This window comes from Hypomesus nipponensis, chromosome 10 (genome assembly GCF_054491055.1).
Source record: "Hypomesus nipponensis isolate SF chromosome 10, ASM5449105v1, whole genome shotgun sequence".
NCBI lineage: Eukaryota > Metazoa > Chordata > Actinopteri > Osmeriformes > Osmeridae > Hypomesus > Hypomesus nipponensis.
The window spans coordinates 6,120,479-6,143,361 of record NC_140370.1 but is presented as its reverse complement, the minus strand read 5'-3'; the positions used below and the strand labels follow the sequence as shown (position 1 = coordinate 6,143,361).

At 43.1% G+C, this 22,883-nt stretch overlaps 3 protein-coding genes across 3 annotated transcripts; 1 reads left to right on the top strand and 2 right to left on the bottom strand.

Moving 5' to 3' along the window:
- Positions 1 to 795: 795 nt before the first annotated feature.
- LOC146271056 (UAP56-interacting factor-like) lies at positions 796 to 4,276 on the bottom strand. The gene is made up of 9 exons (XM_084707036.1): positions 4,065 to 4,276; positions 3,381 to 3,503; positions 3,105 to 3,277; positions 2,802 to 2,935; positions 2,516 to 2,588; positions 2,350 to 2,405; positions 2,116 to 2,190; positions 1,890 to 2,019; positions 796 to 1,410 (listed from the first exon to the last, which is right to left on the bottom strand). The coding sequence occupies exons 1-9, from the start codon at positions 4,135 to 4,137 to the stop codon at positions 1,306 to 1,308; spliced, it is 942 nt and encodes a 313-aa protein (XP_084563162.1). The 5' UTR covers positions 4,138 to 4,276; the 3' UTR covers positions 796 to 1,305.
- Positions 4,277 to 5,742: 1,466 nt separating this feature from the next.
- On the top strand, positions 5,743 to 9,833 carry cpdp (CPD photolyase). Its single transcript, XM_084708123.1, has 10 exons — positions 5,743 to 6,053; positions 6,204 to 6,541; positions 6,644 to 6,792; positions 7,138 to 7,320; positions 7,555 to 7,713; positions 7,818 to 8,016; positions 8,530 to 8,682; positions 8,796 to 8,917; positions 9,071 to 9,230; positions 9,361 to 9,833. The coding sequence occupies exons 1-10, from the start codon at positions 6,043 to 6,045 to the stop codon at positions 9,507 to 9,509; spliced, it is 1,623 nt and encodes a 540-aa protein (XP_084564249.1). The 5' UTR covers positions 5,743 to 6,042; the 3' UTR covers positions 9,510 to 9,833.
- Positions 9,834 to 14,105: 4,272 nt separating this feature from the next.
- LOC146271054 (neuromedin-U receptor 1-like) lies at positions 14,106 to 15,828 on the bottom strand. Its single transcript, XM_084707563.1, has 2 exons — positions 14,919 to 15,828; positions 14,106 to 14,742 (listed from the first exon to the last, which is right to left on the bottom strand). The coding sequence occupies exons 1-2, from the start codon at positions 15,826 to 15,828 to the stop codon at positions 14,360 to 14,362; spliced, it is 1,293 nt and encodes a 430-aa protein (XP_084563689.1). The 3' UTR covers positions 14,106 to 14,359.
- Between the last annotated feature and the right edge of the window lie 7,055 nt (positions 15,829 to 22,883).

The window sequence follows — 22,883 nt, the reverse complement described above, 5'->3', positions numbered from 1 at the left end:
ATCCTATAATGTCATGTGAAATATCATGTAAGGGAGTGTGGGGATATATCCCTTTAAACTCACCTGGTAAAACAGTTGATTCTGAATAGGTCAGATGGTTTATTTAACCAGTCATTTCTGCTTAACTAACGGGGGCTAGAAGAAGGTTGCATTCAGATGAAAACTATCCAGCAGCTGAACACTAAGTGGGAATACTCTACACTTGGCTAAAATGCAAAATCAGTGCCTTGACAACTAATGCTTGAGATGATGGAATAGAAGTCTATGTAAACACAAGTAATTGTACCTGTAATATCTACAGACATTACATATCTAGATTTGGTAAGCTCTGTGAAGTACCCTTGAGAAGCTATAATAAATTGTCTACTGGAATGACCATTTGGATCCACAAGATGGCTCCCTCATCCATCCAGAACAACCGACTTCCCACTATCCTTAAACCGTAGAATACACCTTCCTGTTTTTACCTGTTCTTACTACACAGATGCAGATTGTCGTAAGGGCAGTTTAGCAGGATGGAGCAGGCTCCAGGGTATGGCTGCACAATCACATCTAAACAAATGTTTGCTATCTTCGGAACCCTTGGTCCTCCTAGATACTGCCTTTAAATCCAGTTCTCATCTGTGACTGAAATAAGAATAGACGATCCCCCTAATGCCACTATTGAAATGGAACGTATCAACTGTGCCACTGAAAAACAAATACAAATATGTTGTTTTAAACAGTTAGCTAAAAACGAGTTAAATGCACAGCAACATTGATAGGCATTGCTACTTGCATAAGTTTGAAAAAAGAGAATGTTCAGCAATTGTTTATTTAAAACATTACAAAAAACGACAAATTTTTCTTTTAAATCTTCAAAGCACTTACACATTATTCACAGCTCGAACAAATATCCCTGGCACAACCTCTCAAAGAAAAAAACTCTCTGGGTGGCCTTTACAAAGATAGTACTGCAGTCCCACTTCAGGTGAAGAAAACATTGTCCATTTCCTCCTGATACAATAGCCCCTAAACACAACACAGACTGTAATACAGTGTGAATGATTCGGATGCCTCGATTTTAAAATAGAAAGCTTATTCCTCTGTGATAACGGCAACCTAAATTTTGAATAGTAGCAGACAGGGTATTCTTATTTTTCCGACTAATCCCTCATCAAGAGTAATTCAAGACCCTTGGATGAATCCATCCTTCAAAACGGTTGTTGGGGGGAGGGGGCTGAGTGAGGTTGGTAATTGTGTGAGAGAAAGGTAAAAGGATAGAAAGGGCTGTTGAGTGGTATCCCTCCTTCTGTTTGTCCTGGACTAAGCAACAGTGACAAATCGGCTGCCTTTGCTTGCTGTGGCAGTTGTGGCAATACGCTGATCTTTAAGAATCCGGAATCGCTCATTCAAAGTCATCTTTGTTTGCTGTGAAGAAGAAAAAAAAAAACGATGAATGAGGAAGCTGGCGAGGTTTAAAGACACAACATGTTCTTTTTCTTACACACAGACATTAAACCAGTAGATAGTGATAGGAAACTAGATGGTGCTGCATGTGAAAAGAAAGTGTGTGATGCATGTGCCTATTTGGTTTATGGCAGCACATCAAAATACATCACCATCTAAATGAACCATATACATCTGTAGTAAACATTAAAAGGATTTGCCATGACAATCTAAATCAAACATTTTTGGAGCCTGTTTATAAGTTCCTGTGAAAGGTCAGCTGTCGACACCTCAATGTTCTTTTGATACGGCCAGTAAAATTCTCTTGAACTAGCTTAAAAACGTTTTGATTCTAAATATTTGACAGAGAGGGTAAAACGTTATTTTTGTTTGATTTGTGACTGGTCACTTTTGAACGCAGCCTCAAGTTCAACTCCAGCCCCAGCAGTGGTTGTTCTCACCGGTTTCCCCACACTGTTGATGTCAAATTGCAGAGGGACTCCTTTAGGTGGCTTCTTTTCCTCCACAACTTCCACCTTGGGTGGAGGTATACTGGGTGCTGGAGGGTGTAGGGACCAAGCACTCGGAGGCCTGGGTAAAACGAGACATGAAACAGAGCACATTTTGAGGAGTCATGAGACTTGGGCGGTGGCATGTGATACTTGTCATGCAGTAAACAGTACTCACTCTGGCTGTGTTCTGGCTGTGGGGTTGTCAATGGACACAGTGAGGATTCCACTGCTGTTTGTTGATGTACGCCACCTGGGGGAACAATTAGGTAGATGCACAGCTTTTTGTCTGACTGTGTACTCCAAAGAAGGATCCATTTAAAATGTCATAAATGTGACATCAGCAGCCGTTCAGGCCGACATCCATGGAATTTGGGATGGTTGAATATCAAGCATCAACTCAAATACTTACTGCCTGTTTCTGCCTGAAACAATGGGTTGAACAGGCTTCTGTACTTGTGTATGAACCTAAAATAAAGAAAAGGTTTACAGACGCGGCACTCAATCCCACATCTTTACAGGATGTCGAGCCTGTTTGGTAGTCATAAACAAGGTCAAATAGACCTTTGAGCTCATACCTTGAGCCCCCTTCGGGACAGAAATGTGGCTTGACGGGCATCTCTCTGAGCCTGTTGAACTGGAGGCAAGGGCCTGTTTGGATTGGAGACAGGATTACAACACACAGAAATTGGTCCGGAAACTAAAAACGTCATCATGATGGTCTCCCAATCATACTGCCGACAAACTTCTGGCTGAAAAAATATGAAAATGTATATATGTTATGTCAAATATCCTTTATGAGATTTCCCCTATGGAGATGTGGAGGCGGTCACTAACAAAGACAAAGAACTCAGCCAGCCTCACCGTCTCTTCAGCTGAAAGGGTCTCCGGGCTGCTGAGTTTGGGCCTCTCTGCATGTCAGTCGGCCTGTGCGGTCTCATCTGGCCTTCCAGCCTTCTGTACTGGGTATTGTTGCGTTGGACAAAGGGCCGTGACTTCTGATAGAGAGACGTAATTGGTGAAGATTGAGTGGTTAATTAGCTGCAGCCTCTTGGTTCACTCAAGTCCCTTCTTTTTAACTACTTTCAAAAACGCATGGCACTTCCACAGGAAAGTTTAGTGTGGATTCTGAAATACATAGGAGCTGAATCCAGATTCCCTTGCTACCTGATTGACAGGTGGTCTGCTGAGTGGACTGATGCCTTTCTGTAGAGAAGCTGTCCTCCGAGCAGCCAGTCCAGTGATGACCCCTTGCCCCCGACGTCGACCTGCTGGAGGTGGAATCTTCCTGCTTCGAACACCAAACCTCGCTGCCTTGGCTCCTTTAGTTACACCTCCTCCTGGATGCGCAAACCCATGTTGTCAAACAAACACTGTTACATGTGTATCCACAGGTGTCATCTGTAAGTTATGACTATCCAAATCCAAAGGACAAATGCAGACCTCTTAGAATTGGTCCCCCAGTTCTGGTTGCAACTCCTCTTCCCTTGGAAAGCTGGCCTTTGAGATTCCCTGTGCTCTGTCTCCGTGTTTGTTGCTCTTTCTTGTTTAAACGAATAATGTCATCTATAGGAACACACACATATGTTAAACAAACAACAACAAAAACTCACGTAGGTTCAATTCAGGCAGTCCATCATAAAATAAATAATACAGGTGCTGCACACATCTCGTTAAGTTGGTAGCACTAGCTAACATTAGCTAACATGAATTCATAAAGCTACAATATGATTCAATGCTGCCTTCGATACGTTTATTGCGAGAACGTTGCCTCTGACGCCTTGACAGGACACAGCAAATATTCAGATGTCTTGTTGCTGTGTTGGCATGAAACAAAACTAGGTAGCTTGCAACTCACGACACTTAAGAATTGTCAAACATGATGAAGAACCCGTTTGGATCGTGCCTTTGTGTAAACTAACTAGCTTGTTAGCATTTGGTATGCGAGATTGTAAATGAACAAGCCCCAGCATTATGGTAAATATGTCTCGGAAGCTTGCAAGGGAACAGTAGTTAAACTTTGACGGTAATAGCTAGTTATGTGTTCTGTATTTGCTACACTGGCTGCTGCTGTTCAGTTATGTCGTGGATCTTTCCAGATACATTGTTTGCAGCGTGAGGCCTCACCTAATGACATGTCGACTTTATCAGGTCCAACTGAGTTTCTCCCCCGTCCAGAAGAAAAACCAGAGTTGCTCATGATTCTGAAATTGGTATACGAGTGTAATAAGCAAAAAGCAACGGTAGCCAGCTACCTATTACAAGTCAGTTTTGTGTTGAGTTGTTTTGCTTGCTAGCTACTTCCGTGGCTACACAGTAGATGACTAGGGTAAACGAGTCTCCGGTTGATTGCTTCCCAAGTTTTCAAAATAAAAGGTACTGATGTGTAAAATACTTTGTATAGAATACGAGTAAACCAACTCTCCTGGTAGAAACATTTAGGTTAAATTCTAACATAATATAAATAATAATTCATTCAGTAACTGCCAATTTAGTAAAGTTTAGGTCAAAAGTGCACAATTCTGAGGAAACTGTCACTATATTGGTAGACCTACCTCAATATGGGATGTTTTAATTGAAAGGATTCCGTGAATGTCCATTTTTTCTACTACAGTAAAACACTTATTGTAACTATGTAGACTAAATACGTATCAATATTGTGACATCTCTCACTCCCATTTAATTAATCTCTCATTTGTGTACCAATCACCCCCATGAGTCCAGGGCACAAGGGCCAGACGTTCTCCCTTATTGAAGGTCCAAATGGTAGGCTACACTTTTTTAAGCTCTCCTGAGTATTTCTAGTCCATATATAAATTGGATTTGGTTAGATTTATTAGATTTCTTTATTGTCTGTTATTCAAATAGCCTATTTGTTTTCTTTGGTAGCGTACAAGAACAACTTTAAGGACACACAAATATACTATAGCATTTTGTACAACATATACATATAAATATATTGACACCATCAGTAAAAACTACCAAAAGGAAAAGGAACAAGAAGAAAAAAACATGAGAAATACATATCGAGCCCCCCAGTCGATCTTCCCCACTACTTGTACAAGAGGCTCATAATCGCCTCGTTCTTTTGACACAAAGATAACAGTACATATAAACACATATTGCTTTTCGTTTTACAAGTGTGTTTTTTCACTGGAAACTAATAATTTATAATACAAATATATACATATTTACATATAGGCCTAAACACATAAATATACATATTTAACTAATTATACATTTAATGTTGCTCGCGATTAGGCCCTACTCGTTCAATCCGAACATGCAGTGGATTGTGCCACCGAATTTACACATTACGTTCGTAGAATGCTCTTATTCTGAAGGCATAGTAGCTAAACCGGAATGAGAGGACAAAACTGATACGTGGGGTGAACACCTTTAAGATCCTGTACATACATGTTGCTGCATTGGATGATTTATCCTAACATGAATGGTTCCAACTGGATGTCTATAAAATATATAAGCAAAAATATAAGTAAAAAGTGGTGTATCTTTGGTATTTAACTTTTACATTCTATGATTCATTGTTGATTCTCTGTATATAGTTTAATGTCTTGTTGTACAAGTATAATGTATGCTGTTATTTGTATTTCAGTTTTGTCACTAAGCATTAATAAAAAACGTGATTAATAAAAAAATATAAAACACTCAGAGGCTGCAGGTATGGTTGTTCTGATCTGATTTACCTAGTGTTGCTGTTGTTGCTAAATTGAAAAATTCGAGGGGGCAGAGCTTCAGCTTGACGAGTCGGCTACCGAATCGGAAATGCAATACCACCAACATCCACCGGAGCCGTTCCCTCAAGCCGAGGGGTGGGGGCTAACTATATATATATTTATGGCTAACTCTATGGGTGGGGGTCTGCTAGCTACATTTCAACCTACACAAGACTGCTGAAGAAGAAGGAGAACCTCCAGTTTGAGTTTCACGCATATTTATTGTCCTATTGTTTCACAATAGTGACGAAAACGTATGCGAGTAGGATAACAAGTAGCGTTAATTATTTGGTTTCCATATGTGCCTGGTCGTTAACAATTGTGTTGCAGTTCTTATAGACGTTACGTGCTAACTACTATAGCAGTTTATGCTGCATCGGTAAGTAGCCTAACATTGCTGTAGGGCCTTGCCAATTAGCAAATTAACATGTATCCAAAATCAGCATGCAAGCTTGTCCTGTCATACAAAATAATGAGAAATGTAAATCCCATATGTTGTCGATAGCCTGCTTTCTGCTTGTCTACCCAGTTTGTTGCTAACCCTAGCACCAAGGCACAGCTTAAACCGCATAAACAGAGAGTCGGAAAGAATATTCTTCGCCCTGATCGCCACTATGCCAGCAAATAAACGCAAAGCTGTGCCTTCTAAAGCTGGTAATGCTAAGCAGAAGAAGTTGGTAGCAGTGAAGGAAGAAAAGACAGACAGGCCAGAAGGCTGGCTGCAGGACCAAGTGGACCAACAACGTCGTGAGAAAAAGGACGTGCAGTTCAACAAGAAGCGCCTACGTTTCCTATCCCAAACTCAGAAGATAAAACAGGGTTCAGAGGCGGTACTGTACTGGATGTCCAGAGACCATAGAGTCCAAGGTGATATAATCTCATATATTAGTATTTTCATGCGTAACCTTTCTGGAAACCTAATTGTTCATAGTTTAGTATTCATACATGGTTCTGACTTTTTTATTTTAGATAACTGGGCACTGATCCATGCACAACAGCTCGCTTTGGCAGAGAAGCTTCCGCTGTGCATATGTTACTGCTTGGAGGTACCAAAGTCAGAAGTGGCCACCATCCGCCATCATGGCTTCTTGTTGAAGGGGCTGGAAAAAGTTGCAAAGGTACGTGAGGGTCCTTGCTAATTGATCAAAGCTCTTGTAAGGTATTCCCTAATAGTGGCTTTGTCATTGTTATATTCCCCTATGTATATATATATGTATATGTGTATATATATATATATATATATATATATATATATATATATATATATATATATATATATATATATATATATATATATATATATATATATATATATATATATATATATATATATATATATGTATATGTATATGTATGTATGTATATGTATATATATAAACAAACTAACCTAGGGGAATCTTGCTTATATTCTTAATTGAATGTTAGCTTTATATATACCTTTCACATGTCTCCCTCTTTGACAGGAAAGCAGCTCTCTGAACATCCAGTTCCACCTGCTCCATGGTTCTGCTGGAGAAGTGCTCCCTGGGTTTGTGACTGATCACCATGTTGGCGCTGTGGTGACCGATTTCTCCCCTCTCAGGACTTCTCTTCAGTGGTTGGAGGAAGTTGAGAAAGGGCTCCCAGATGACATCCCCTTTATACAGGTATAATAAACACTGGGATTGTTTTCCATTAGCCACAATGTTGCAAAATATTGGCTATATAAAAAATACTTCATGACATTACAGCTTACTTACTATAAACGTTGACGTCACAGTTTTATACCCACCAATCTTGACCCTGTCATTTCATGTCTATATTTGATGTCATGTATTTTTTTCTTGGACGTAATGTCTCTGGCTTATGTGACAGGTATCTACATGTGTCCCTTTTTTCAGGTGGATGCCCACAATGTGGTGCCTTGTTGGGTTGCATCAAGTAAGCTGGAATACTCTGCCAGGACTATCAGGGGGAAGATAACCAAGCTTCTGCCTGAGTTCCTCACTGAAATGCCCCCAGTGGACAAACACCCTCACACAGCTGTTAGAAGTGCTAAGGTACCATACCTACATTAATGATTTCATCAAGTTCATCTCACTCTGTCTTTACCTCCTTTTGATTTGCAGTTTCTTTGAACAAAAGTTTTGTTTTTGCTTCTCAGCCAGTGGACTGGGTGGAGACGATGGCATCTCTTCAAGTTGACAGGACTGTAGAGGAAGTGGAGTGGGCCAAGCCTGGGTCTGCAGCAGGCATGAACATACTAGAGTCCTTCATCGACCTCCGCCTCAAACACTTTGCCACTCATCGGAACGACCCAAACTCCGCTGCCCTCAGCCAGCTCTCCCCATGGATCCGCTTTGGTCAGTGGAGTAGCCCCCAGCCGCTTGCTTTCCATTTAGAAGGCTTAGGCTATGCCTTAGACAACGGTTGTTATGGTCTAAACTATGGTCTGTCTAAACAACAAAAATGAGTTAATTTTAAAGTCTCGCCATTTGCATTCAATATTATTTTGATGCATCTTTTTCTTATGTAGTGTTTACCCACTTTAGCTCCTTCTACTTCCATCTCTTACTCTCTACCTGTCCCCCTTAACCTACATTTAGTCATTTAACAGACGCTCTTATTCAAGCGACTTACAGTAAGTACAGGGACATTCCCCCGAGGCAAGTAGGCTGAAGTGCCTTGCCCAAGGACACAACGTAATTTGGCCCGGCTGGGAATCGAACTGGCAACCTTCAGATTACTAACTGGCTCCCACCTGACTCCCTTAACCTACCTCCCGCCCTCAATTAATTCAATTCCTCACTTCACCCCCACCTCCTCTCACATGTCCATTCTCTCACTCTCGTCCTCCTCCTCCACCCTGCTGGCAGGCCACCTGTCGGCCCAGCGCGTGGTTCTTCAGGTCCAGCGCAGCGGGAGGAACGCGTCTCAGTCCGTCTCCTCCTTCTCTGAGGAGCTGGTGGTGCGCAGGGAGCTGACGGACAACTTCTGCTTTTACAACAAGAACTACGACAGCGTCACGGGTGAGGCAGAATCGTTTTAGGTATTCGAAGCTGTCAGCCGTCCTCTTGGCTAGTCTAAATGTGTTAGAGGCTTGAATCAATCTGGATATGTTGCTGCATCCTGCACAACCTAGGTGCCAGTGATTGGGCTCAGAAGACCTTGAAAGACCATGCTAAAGATCCCAGGGAGTACGTCTATACACGCGAGCAGCTGGAGAAAGCGAAAACCCATGACAAGCTCTGGAACGCTGCCCAGGTAATAAATTCACCCCCTGACCCCTAGTTGTGTCCAAACAAATGGAGCAACCTCAGCTTAAATACCTAGAGTTTAAATGCCAACATGAACTGTAAACATTCCAGAACTGTATGTTGTGGCTGTTCCTTTCATCTTGGTTGTGCTGACCTCCAGTATCAGGTAGTTACGGAGGGAAAGATGCACGGTTTCATGAGGATGTACTGGGCTAAAAAGATCCTGGAATGGACCTCCTCACCAGAGGAGGCCCTCTCCATTGCCATTTACCTCAACGACCGCTACGAGTTAGATGGGCAGGACCCAAATGGATTTGTTGGTAAGCAATTGAAGTGCCTCGACCTGTCCACAGACTGGGCTTTTGCAGTCCAAAGACCAGTGCCAAGTGCCACTTGAAAACACTACTGAAATACCAATGTCCTTTTTTCTGTCTTTCCCCCTCTCTGCAGGGTGCATGTGGTCCATATGTGGGATTCACGACCAGGGCTGGGCAGAGAGACCTGTATTTGGGAAGATCCGTTACATGAACTATGACGGCTGTAAACGCAAGTTTGACGTGGAACAGTTTGAGAGAAAGTACACTCCAAAGAACCTCTGAGGCTGTGTGCTCTGAAAGATGTGGAACATACTCTCCCTTTAACTGTTTTCTCTGCTATAGCTTCTGATTTCAAGTCATTTGTTGCCTCAGGTTTGTTGTGTGCTTGGGTTGTAATGCCAGTTGATTTTATTTAGGATGATATTAAATCAAATGATGATAACCGTGATAAACCAACAGGATAAGTTGTTATAACCTTCAGAAGAACAGTTATTGAACCAATGTACTTTTACCTGGAATCAAATTGAACTTTATATTCTTTTTTACAGTTCTTTGATTTCATGTTTTTAATGATTACAAATAAAATACAGAAGTTGTTTTATTACACCAGGAGTGCTCTTGTGTTTGCCTCAGTCCGTGTCTCAGGCCTGCTATCTAGTGGAGGAATGAGGCTGAATGCTATAAGAAGGTGAAACACAATTAAGCAAAACGCTTTTAACATAACAATCCAATTTGCAAACCATAAATAACATATCCATATCCCTTACCTCTCCTCAAAAATTTGTGTAGGAGGAATTAGGGATGGGCGAACGATGCCTTGTGAAGCTTTGGTGGTTTCTTCCGGATTGTCGAACCAAAGAGCCAAACTATTGGCGCATTGAAATTGGAGAGCACAGTGACATCTAGTGGTCAGCTAAAATTATAGCAGCCGTTTAAACCACAGTCACTGATGGGTCCAGTGGCCTTGTCCTGCTCCTCCACCCTGAACCCGCCCGGCGACGGGAGCTCACAGTGGCCGAGTTCGCTTACGCGTTTTCCCTCATCCTGCAGCTCGCCCTACAGTTTGGGTGCTCCGGGTTTTACACGTATCACGTTCGGTTTGCCTCTGAGGCCGTGGGGGGCGGCTCCAACAATTCAATGAGGCCGCCTACTGGGGCTTGCTGGACAATGTAACCTACTGCCGGGTTTTGCCTGCCCGGTCTGCCCTGCCCTGCTCCGTCCCACCCTCCCTGGCCCCCGGCCCCCTGCCCGGCCCGCTTTCACCTCCTTCCACCTGTGGAAGAAATTTTGATTTTCTGTGTGCTTACGTTATTCACTAATCAAGAGAATTAGTCATTGGATACTAGTTGGTATGTTCTAATGTAAGCTTGCTATTAATAAGAGTAGATTGTGTCTGTGTCAGGGTTAATATATGTTTGAGATCAAGAGAAAGTACTGGCTAAATGTTCCTTATCATGACTACAAGGAGAGCTCCAACTATGAACTCTTTAGTCTGAAGAGTCTGGTCATGTGTTGGGAGCTGTGAATCTCTTTCTCTGAGACTGTTGTAACGTCATTACTGCCTGACTGTCACTATCTATGTTTACATTCTTGTGCCCTATAAAAGATGGTCCTCCGGCCTTCAGAGCCGAGAGAGACACGATTGAGACCTAAGCCTGGTGTTGTGTTGTCATTTATTGTCAGAGGTCTGGTTTTTCTCTCCCAATCTCCAGATTGATAAATACTTATTAAAATCCAGAACTCAACTGAACTTAGTCATTCCGTTTATGAAGAGACGGACAAAACACTTTCTCCATCACGCCCCATCCCGTCCCTCTGCAGCCCCTTCTGTCCGGCCCCGCGTCTGGAACAACTTCAACGGGAGTTGCTCCATGTCTTCCTGTCGGAGCCTCCACTTCTGCTCCTTTTGCGGCGGGGCCCACTCTCCCTCCTACTCCCTCAACCCCAATGACCAACCTGCCTCCTGACCGCCTTCAAGGCCCTTCCCATCCGCCCCGCCTTCTAGCTTCTTTGGCGTTCACTGGCAGGACTCTTGCCGTCCTCATCTTCCCCTTCCGCCTCGACTGTCCCCTCAGCCCTGATGAGTCTGTGTAACCTGGTTTTCTCCAAGTCAGGAAGTCATGCCCTCCCTTCCAGCCCACTATTCACCACGGAATCAGGACACGTTGCCTCTTGTTTATGATTCCACCATCTGCGCCTCATCTTCGCCGAATCAGGTACTGACCCCTCTCTTTACTCAGCACATTCATTTAGTACCGGTGCGGCCTCCCCGGCTTCCAGCCAAAGTGTCGCTGACCACGCCATCCAGCTGGTTGCTGGTCCTCCCAGGCATACCAGTCTTGCCTCAGGACCAACCTCCCTGACCTTCACCACACATGCTGGCATCAGCCTCGCTGCATCCCGCTAGGTGAGTCTGTTCCTTTTGGGGATCTGCTTGAGCTGCTTCTAGTGACCCACTAAGACTCTCCGCCACACCCCGAGTTCAATGCCTGGTAACTATGCATGCACCCTTTACATCACCACCATCGTTCATTCTGTGCATCCTGTAATCACTCTCTCGTCCTCCCAGGACCCCAGACCTGGCTCTGCTACCAGCCTCCACCAAACTGCATCAGTCTTGCCTCTGCTACCAGCCCTGCTTCAATAAAAGCATATCTTATTCAATCACTAGTGTGTTACTGAACTGGTGAATTGGGTATGAACAAATTATTGTCCCACTAGCTATAAACAGTTCTCTGCAGGTTATACTACAGACAATAGTAATTTAACTTTTCGTAGATTGTGTTCAGGCTTGTCCCTTGCCTTTGTACTTTGTTTTAGGTTATTCCTAATTGTCTGAAGTATATTTTATTCCATTCAGTTTATGTGTTGTCATACAACTAACTCATGACACTAATGAACAAAACCCATCCTCTGGTATGGTTCTGGGGTAGCATTTCATTTTAATGAGATGAAACGTTTTTCATAGAACCTTGTCCTTATAACGAATACGAGGGTCCCGGGTCACGAGCAACCACGCTTTTCATTCTGCTTACTCTAGGTGGGTAGTACCCGACTACTCTTACCCACCAGATGTAATTACCAGTGACAGAACAGTGTTTTTTCGTGGTAGACTGTGAAATGCCTTGAAGGAAAGTCTGTTTTCTATATCAAGGAAGTATTGTTTCTTACTGTGATCTCAGAATTTTTCTGTCAAGTCTACTCAGTAATGTATTTAGACGAATAGAATCTGGGTCCTAATTGCTTCTTCAGGCTCATGTACTATGCAAATTCAAGAAAATAAAGCAATTCCCTGAGGTTTACAGTTCCAGATGTAACAAGTATAGTGTTCCATGCTTGTGGCATAATGGCAATACTTAAAAAGTAAACCATCGAAAAATCCTCCTGGTCGGGTTTTCAGCATAATCAGGTGCTGCAAGGATTCCCATAAACGGTATGGAACAGTAGGCACACATGGAGACAATCATATTTTTAAGTTGGCCATGTTTTTATACATAACAAAGGAGTAACTCTTGCCAACATCAAGCCAAAGAGTATGGAGACATAAATAGATATAGTTGTCAGCTAATTCTTTGTCTGTGAACATTATGTAGGTAACGTGCGCTGTGTTGACTAAACTATTGAGGGTTGTTCCCATAGGGAATAGCTGTCACAATTTAATACTATTTAACAATTTAACCAAATAAAGACTTAAAAATAACTTGATATAGTGGCACAGAAGATTATCAACTGAACACTTCTGTCAGATTGATTTACTAAATGAACCCACCAAGCTGATGGCAAATGTAAACTGAATAAAAGGTTGGACCCTGCTGATGGCATCAAGCCACTTTGCTAAGCTTGGAGACTTACTGGATAACTGCAAAGGTGTGAGGAAATGTAGGAAATGCTGTTGGACCTATTCAAGCACCAGTTTCCTGCTTGAAAACAAGGTAAGTGTAGTGACCGCAGAATCCAGTTGGCTCTGCTGTGATTAAACTGTATCAAGATTGAATTTGAATTGAAATCATATGCAATGGATTAGAGGATGTCTTTCCATTTGCAGCAATCTGCCTGTAACCTGTTTGTGAAACATTCCAAAACCATTCATTGGCTGCCAGTAATCATTCATTTCAAAGAAATATAAAATCACCAGTTGACTGAGTAGCAAATTGTCATGTTCATAATGATTTTTCTCGCTGTCACATTTGTCACCATTGATTGCTGCAGATTTCTGCCTAGCCATGATTATCTCTTGACCCACTGTGATTTCTTATATTTGTAATTCCCAGGGTGTCTAGTCAAAGCTCACAGTGAGGGTTTTAAAGTTATTGTTACATTTTACATTTAGCAGACGCTCTTATCCAGAGCGACTTACAGTAAGTACAGGGACATTCCCCCCGAGGCAAGTAGGGTGCAGTGCCTTGCCCAAGGACACAACGTCATTTGGCGCGGCCGGGAATCGATCTGGCTACCTTCAGATTACTAGCCCGACTCCCTCAACGTTCAGCCATCTGACTCCCGACTTGATGACTTGTTGTGGAATGCCTGAGCATAGTTCACTGAGGACGCAGGGTACTGGAGTACCAGAGCAGTCTGGAAACTCATTATCCAGCTTGCCTAGTAAAACACGTCTCTACTGGCACATCCCTGCCTTTAGCTCTGTCACTCAACTGTGTATACTGTGAATACAATTATTCCTTAATAGGCCACATGCCATATTCTCAAGGGCAGCACAAAGACAAAGGGCAAACTTGTTCATATTACTGTAAACTGTCTTTTTCAGGGTAAAAGGTATCAGTGAATCAAAAGAAGTCCTCAATTAGTCTTTTAAATGAGGCAGTGGGGCATTTGAATAAAGAAGGCCAGATCCAGATCTAAATCAATGTATTTGTTTCACAGACTGCTCAGAAAGATAAGAGCAGAAAATAGATGACACATAAAAGGTACTCATGCACATCAACCTGGTAAAAAGACACATGCAAGCACTCAATGCACAGTTCAGGTTAATCAATGTGACAAACTTGAGTGTCTGTTTCACTGTACTGTTACAGCTGGGTAGCAACACATAGCAATATATTTTACCTGGAGTCAAAACTTTGCAGTAAGCCAACCTGACACCTCCTTCATCCTCCACTCCACTGTCTGAGTACCTATACAGGACTGGTATCAGTGTGAGCAGGGCTAGACTGGCGGCGAGAGTCCATGTACCTACTCTGTCCATTGTCTTGTTTTGCACTCAGGGTACTGCGCAAGGTCAGCTGGCAACTCAGGATAGCCATCTGGTGGCCGTGGTGTGCGCAGGGGCCTGAGCGGCAGGTCACCTGCTTGAACATCTCCCGGAATCGGGTGGACATGAGGTTGTAGAGGACGGGGTTGACGGCCGAGCTGAGGTAAAACAGCACTCCCGAGACCACGTGGACATACTCAAATATCTGGTGGTGCCGCGCGGTCCATGTCTCGTCCATGTAGCTCCACATGAGACGGTCGACGTGGAAGGGAGCCCAGCAGATGCCAAACACAATCACCAACACGCCTGTGAGACAGGAGAGCGGACAGACAGACGACGCCATGGAGGCAGACAGACAAAAGGGAGGGATTTTTGGAAAGAACAATGCGGACAGAGGTGAACGCACGAATGTCTTTGGACAGATGTGCACAAAAAGCTAAAAGGGGTCCGATGTTTTCGCATGGTTTCGAATGAGAACTCACACAGCATCTTGGTGACCTGCCGATGCCTTGCCCTCTGCTGCTGCTGGTGGCCGCTGTAGTGGCCACGTGTCGCCAAGCCCGGTCCAATCTCCACCGCCTGCAGACCCCTCTCCCTGTGGAGCTGGATGCCTATGAGCAGGTACAGAAAGCTGATGGTCACCATAGGCAGCAGGAAGAACAGCAGCGTGGTCACCAGGACGATCAGGTTGTAAACCCAGACAGGTTTCACCAGGCTGCAGATGGCCGACTCAGGGAACTCCCGGCCGAACCTGGGGGCCAGAAGGACCACCCCGTGGAGGCTGGTGTTGGGCAGGGCGCACATCACGGACAGCGCCCACAGCGCGAGGATGACCCTCTTGGCGTGGGCGCGCGTGGCCACGTGTTTGACCTTGAGGGGGTGCACCACGGCCACGTAGCGCTCCACGCTGAGCGCTGTCACGTTCAGGATGGAAGCGAAGCACACCGTCTCAAACAGGAAGGTCTTGAAGTAGCAGCCGCCCTCGCCCAGGAGGAAGGGGTAGTTGTGCCACATCTCGTACAGCTCCAGGGGCATGCCTAGCAGCAGCACCAGCAGGTCAGACACTGCCAGGCTGAACAGGTAGTAGTTGGTCGGCGTCCTCATCACCCTAAAACGCACAATGACGGCGCAGGTCAGGGCATTGCCCAGCGCACCCACGACGAAGATGACAAGGAAGGTGACACAGACAGGGAGGAAGACAGGGGATTTCAGGGGGCCTAGATACTTGTCCAGGTAATCACTCATACTCAGACACAAGTCCTCCAGAACGTCTTGGCTAACGTTGACCAGAGGCCAGGAGATGTTGCTCCCACATAGCACAGCTCCAGGGCAGTCCAGCTGGTCAGGGGTAGAGTTCCACAGACCCAGGGAAGAACAGTTCAGCTGGTCCATGGTGGCTGACAAGTTGGAGTTGGAATATGAATAGGATATCTGAAGGAGCAAATGGTAAGGAGAGGGTAAGTTCACTGCTGAAAGCTGGAATGATAGATTGGGTGCTCATTGAACTAGCACCTTCAACTAGAGCGAAAATGTATCATTTGCCTGGAGCATGATTCTATGTAAAAACACTAGATAGTAGTTGTAGTAGTTGAAAGTAGGTGTTTATTGTTGAAGGGTTTTGGAAGAGTTGGTAGTGTGAAGAGTAGTCTGAGATACAGAAACACATTGTTTGTCCCCAGATACAGATATGTAATCATGGTATCCAATATCAGGGCTCTATAAGATATGTTATCTGCAAGAAAAGGATAAAAGACCACCTACATTATTATGATCTTATAAATGATTTCTGACTCTACCTGATGTGTTCCTGTAGCCAAACATCAAGGAAACACAACAAACTGTTCTCTCTTCAGACATTAGACGAAAAGCATATAGATTTAAAACTAATTTAAATATTTAGAAAGGAATATTTATATTTAATCAATTAAGGTATACGAAAATAGATGAGTGGAAAGAAGCCAAGGCTAACAATATTTCAATCAAATTTTAATTCCTCGCATTAACTTGTCAGTATATCTCGAAACATCTTGTTAAAATCTTTGTGGTAGGGCTGTGATGGTCATTTTAATTTCCAAATCTTTTAAGGCTCTTCTCAAACCAAAACTTTCAGCGTTTAATATGGGTGTTTTTGTTTATCATGAATATATGAATATTTGTAAATGAAAGTGTAGTTATGTAAATTAATTTATATTTGTATTGGTTCAGTTGTAACTATACTAACTGAACTATATGTACTAACACATTGTCAGATTCAGCTTTGCCAGTCACATTGATGTGTTTAATCTAAAACACCACATGCTTGTTTACCAGTCCATCGATGAAAGATTTTGTAGGCTTTGATAAAATTGCTGTAATCATAATCGTTTAGAAATCTTTAGAAAAAATTATAATCATTCAACAGAACATTAAAATGTGCTCTGTGGGAGTTCTCTCTATGACTCTGTAAAATGTTATAAAAGAAAGCTCACCTTCTGCTGAAAGAAAATTCCTTCAGGTTGTCCTGGTCTTATGCAAAAGTCAATAAAGGAAGATATTGTAAATTAGTGTTAATATTTCACCCTCCAGAGCTCTGACACCGAAGTCACCTTTTTTGAATGAATTGTCTACATCCTTTTCTTTCCCTGGTCGGTGCTTTTGATGATCTGATTCACAGAGAGAGAGCAGTTGGAACTCCCCGCCCTCTCTCTCTCTCTCTCTCTCTCAATTGCTCTCTTTCGCTCGCTGTCTGTCATTTTTTCCCTCTCTCTTTCCAGTGCTCTTGCAAACAAATGCATTCTCCATACGCCCCTCCTCCGTCTAACCTCTCTGCTGCTGTACAGAATAATACATGCACACGCACAAAGACACAAACACTGCGGCTCAAACACAAAAACGGCTACATTCTTTTGAGTTAAAACTTTTATCAACAAGTTCCAACAACAGTGGCCAAAAACAGACCCCAGCTGTCCTGCCTTTTATTTACATTTACATTTACATTTAGCAGACACTCTCATCCAGAGCAATTTACAGTAAGTACAGAGACATTCTCCCCGAGACGAGTTGGGTGAAGTGCCTTGCCCAAGGATACAACATCATTTTCACTGCCAGGAATTAAACTGTTAACCTTCTGAATATTAGCCCGATTCCCTAACCGCTCAGCCATCTGACCCCCCGATTCACCTCAACACTTCTAACTTCCTCACCCAATTCCTAAAAGTGAGGGCTATCATTTTTCACCTCTTACAAGTGTAGACCTCTGACAAGGTCAACAAGCAAAGAAAACTGTGTTACTGTAAAAGTTAGAAGCTGGGTGAAACCTATAGAAGCATGGTCATCTAGGAGTGGATTATAAGGAACCAATCATATCAGTCTGAGGTGTGAATTTCCTTTTAACATCAGATGGCTGATGTTGAGGTCAGGGAAGATTGGATAAATCTCTCCTGAATGTTGCCAGCTTCGGCATGCTGTACATCCACTTTGACTGCCTGCCAGTCTCCAGCTCTGGGCTGACCCCCTGCAGCTTCAGCAGTGCAGCCCCCTGTTCAGAACACCAGGCTGCTTTAAACATAGTCATGTTTATTGGTAAACACTGTCACCATGCCACCATGCGAAATTGGATTTACATTAAAGTAACAGCATGAAAACATCTTTCAACTGATTAGAAGTCCATCCACTTTTGTTGTTTGTGTGGCGGGCAGTAGTCACTTGAAATGCAGCAAACGTTCCCACTGGGCGCGTTATCGCATCCTTTTTCTTTGTCTGACCTTTTCAACACCTGTCAGAACATTGCTATACCCAATATCAAGTGGCTTAGTTGTTCAGTTTGAGAGTTTTCCTCCAGGATACAGAAAGAAGGTGCTAATTTTCAGTTAGTGGCTTTTAATTTAACTTAGCATTGCCCTGATACATGGGGAATAATGGAGTTACTCTGCATAGCATTAGGCATTGTATTACGTAAGACCATGGGAACATGGAAACAATACATGTGCATTGCCACTACGCGTCTTTTCTAGAATGGTTTTACACATATGTGAGCAGGCAGTAGGTATAAACCATTGGATAAACTTTGTCTGTCTGTGAGTGGAGTCGAAGGAACAGAGTGTACTGTAGGTCACGGAGCCTCTCAATGTCCCAGACTCCCTGCTTGACACACAGAGAGAGAGAGAGACAGAGAGAGACAGAGAGAGACAGAGAGAGACAGACAGAGAGAGAGAGAGAGAGAGAGAGAGAGAGAGAGAGAGAGAGAGAGAGAGAGAGATAGAGCAATTCTGTGAGAAAGAGTTGATTGGGAAATCCACTGGATGTGTGATTGCACTTTAGGTCATTGTCCACCACTTGTTCTTTATTTATGTCATTGGATGGGAGAAACTGTGATACAGGATGTGTGTTTGGGTTTATGTGGGATTAAGGATACTATTTATTTCTCTTTCCTCTTTATTTTGTCCCCATTTAACTGTCTTTTTGTCAGCCGTCCCCCATCCCCCCTCCCCCATGCACACACACAGTTTTACAGACATGGACTAGATCTAAGCCTATGTTTGATTGGAAAAGGTAAGTGTTGGGTCTTGCCTAAGTGTGATATGCGCTTTTATTTTCATGATGAGGCGTTTCATCTGTAATGTCTTGCTATCATGTCAGATTTCACCATTTGAAAATGTACTTTAGCCTTTCGCTATTACAGTGGCTGCTGACAGCTGGACAGTGGGAGGAAAGTTTCCGTCCTCAATCAAAGCCATCATTGGCAGACTCATAGAGAGGGTTGGCTTGATAAAAAGACTAAGTGGAGAAAAATTGATTGTCTGCTTCTATATTAGATTGATTTAAAAAAATAAAAATAAAACTTTTTTTTTTTCAAAAGTGAGACCTGTTTTCCTCTAAAGATGATGATTACATTATAGGAAAATGGCTGCAATTTTACAGAGTATATATTTGATGGCAAATGCTACTATAAATGGATTTTCATCCCTCACTATGATTATTACTGTAATCTCTGACCAAATGTAAACTAGATTAGAGGAATGACTAAGAGAAGCGGTCACACACGGTGTGGTTGGAAGTGTTGTCAACGGGCCTTCCATGTGACGTCTTTTTCTGAGTAGTTACAGTTGAACACATTTCAGAACCTTGCTTTCCTTTTTCAAAACTCTAGACACAAAACTCACAACTGATGATCAAAATGCAACATTTTCAAAACGCTAACACGATTTTCAATTGCTTGGATACACATACACCTTAGATCAGGGGTGGCCAACCCTGGTCCTCGAGAGCCGCTTTCCTGCATTGGAAAGTTGTAGATGTTTCCCTGCTCCAGCACACCTGATTCAAATGAATGGGTTGTTATCAAGCCCTGGCTTCCACAGAGCTTGATAATGACCCATTCAACCCACAGCGGCTCTCGAGGACCAGGGTTGGCTGCCCCTGCCTTAGATCATTTGTTCATTGAACTATAATCATCTGTTCAAAAGGACACAACTTACAGCAACATCAAAGTATTACGGTTCTAAATTGCAACTCACACATAACATCTGAAATGTCTGTCATTTCCTTACATTACAATAATCTAACAGTTGTGAGTTTTGTGTCTAGAGTTTTGAAAAAGGACATCCAGGTTCTGAAATGATTTTCAAAGTGATCGTAAAAAACTGTCTTAAACTCAGAGTGGAATTTTCTTCTTGGTTTGGCAGACTGAGAACAGTGTGTTTAGATTACTGATCACACAGCAATATCCATGGAATGCAGTTGTGTAAACAACGTTTCGTACACTGTGAGAGACCCTCAATCACAATGGTGTCCTAGTCATAACACTAGAATATACCAGACAAACCCAGGCACATGAAACTGAATGGAAAACCCTGCAAAAAAAGCCCCTCACCTCATGGGAATGCTGTTTTTCACAAGCTGCATGGAGGCCAACAACAGAATTATTTTCTAATCTTACATCAAAATTCTGCATCCTGATGTTCTTTATTGACACCTGGTCTGGATTCCAAGCAGGGCCGGCCCAAGGCATAAGCGAACTAAGCGGCTGCTTAGGGCCCCCATGGCTACCAGAGGGCCCCCAAGAGCACATTAAAATACAGCTTAATTTTTTATAAAAAGCAACTCAGAGGGGCCCCCAAATCAATTCTGCTTAAGGCCCCATACAGGCTTGGGCCGGCCCTGGTTCCAAGGCTGCTAATAATGTATAGATGGTCTCGATGGTAGTTCAGAGACACATCAGGACAACAAAAAAGACACCAACTACATTATGTCACATCACTTGAGAAGACTGATCTATATATTGCAGTTCTTGTAGAACTACCTGACATCAACCGGGGGCTGAAAACTAGAGCTCCCATAAATTCCATGTTCTTCACTGGATAATCATCCTAATCTCAATCTGTATCACACACTCTGTCCTTTCCATATACAGAACAAACAGAAAATTATTGCTCTTGAACAATCTTGGCATCTTAGATTTCATTTTCCACTCCACTCAGCTGTAATACCGTTCCGTTTGATCACAAGGCAATCAGCATGGCAACTGGAGAGACCTGACTGCAGTGTATCTAGTGAACACTAGGCGGTGCCACAGTTCATGAAGTGGACCAAGCCTTATGCTGACCAGAGCTCAGGATGATAAAGAGCCGGCAGGTGCCAACGTGAAAGAACACACCCAAGCACTTTTCAGGATGAGTACAGCTACCCGGCATCCACGTACCAGCCAAGGTGACTCCTTGTAAAAACGAATTTCTGCTGGTGCCACAATCTTCCCATCCACCTGTTTCACGTGTTTGGGAAGGAGAGGTTAACATCAGGAGCTTTGGAACAGACAGGCAGGCTAAGAACGTGTCATTGATGAAAGCACTTCCTCATCCCTAGGGTGATGTCTTACTGATCCAGTGAAACAAGGCGTCATTGGACTCACCCTGCTGACCCAACCTCGTTAGGAAACCCTTGGAGAGCTTTTAACGTGCGAAAACAGAGATCCTCTTTTTCATGAGTCTCGGATGCGGCAAACATCGCTCTCATAGACAGCCTCACAGCTTGTTGTCTCTTTGACTGGTCATTTACCATAGCTGTCACAGAGTACACACACAGATAATTCATATTGACAGAGCATGTTTGGATATTTGCCTGTGGGTTCTTGATTTTTTATGTGCTCAGTTTTTATTAGTGTGAAAATTGCAAAGTCTCAATATGCAGGGGCCAGTCACTCTTTTTTGACCTCATCTGGATGTTTGTATTATCTTCCTTTTTCAAACAAGCATTAAGTTCATGTGCATCTTGTACAACGTACGGCTAAATCCAACCTGGTCACTTGTTTTCTTTTTTCTATTTGCTACTGTATCACTGTCCCCTGGTGGGAATGTTCCCAACTGACCAGCTAGCTTGTCTCGAGTGATGTAAACACATGTATTAGGACACAGCAGAAGCCAGTAAACGGTTAGTTGCGGGTGATACAAGTGAATCAACGAGTCTCAGCAGAAAACTGAGGCCTGAGTTTATCTAAATTTCGTCGCTTAGCTCAGTAATAAAAAAACACACTCGGAAATGCCATTTCAAATGGAACCCAATGTAATCCCTGCCCCACTGGAGCCCACTTAATCAATGCTATAGACATGGGCGTAGAGGAGCAACAGTCTCCAAATGGAGAGGGAGCTCTGAGTCAGCTCACAGGAGATTAAAAAGTAAGGAAATGAATAATGGAGGGAGAGAACGGTGGGAAAATAGCAGAATGTGGCGAATCATCAATAACTTCTCCTGTGAATGCTTCCGGGGAGAATGCTACAGCCAAATATATATCCCCGACATGGTCTTGTTTTTAATTATCTTTTTGCTTTGTCTCACCTTGTGTTTGGCATGCAGTCTGTTTACACTGAGTGACTTTTAAGTTAAATTAAACTCAAATCCACCACAAAAACTAACCACAACAACAAACAGATATTCCAGACTAGAGATACAGAGTATGTGTCCGCTGTCACAGGATGTGCAGTCATTCCTAAGGCCTCAAGGAAGTGATGTAGTCACATGACAGACAGCGTCATCAATCATCTGGATTTGGATGTCATTTTACTTGTGTAGTTTCAACCTTACCTCAACCCAGAAGACTTTGTTCCAGAATCCAGAAAGTGTTTTTTAGGACACTGTTGCTTCCCTTCGGACCTTGAGGCTGTCTGCTGGTTCACTTCCTGTTGAATTAACGTACCTTTAAGGTTTTCTGCTTGGAGGGACTATGTAGAAGAGGGACTGCCATTTAGAAACATTTGAACCCCTTTGAAAATACCCTAACAAAAACTGACAGTTATCTGAAATCCAAAGTAGATGTCAATGACACAATTTTACCTGTACTACAATTTACTGTGCAGATGCAGGACTCACAGAAGAACACATTAATTTTTGTATTTACTCTTTCAAGAGCAAAGCTCGCAGGTTCTGCCAGGCTAATTCATTTTTGATCAATGAGTTGGGCAAGCATTGTGAAAGTA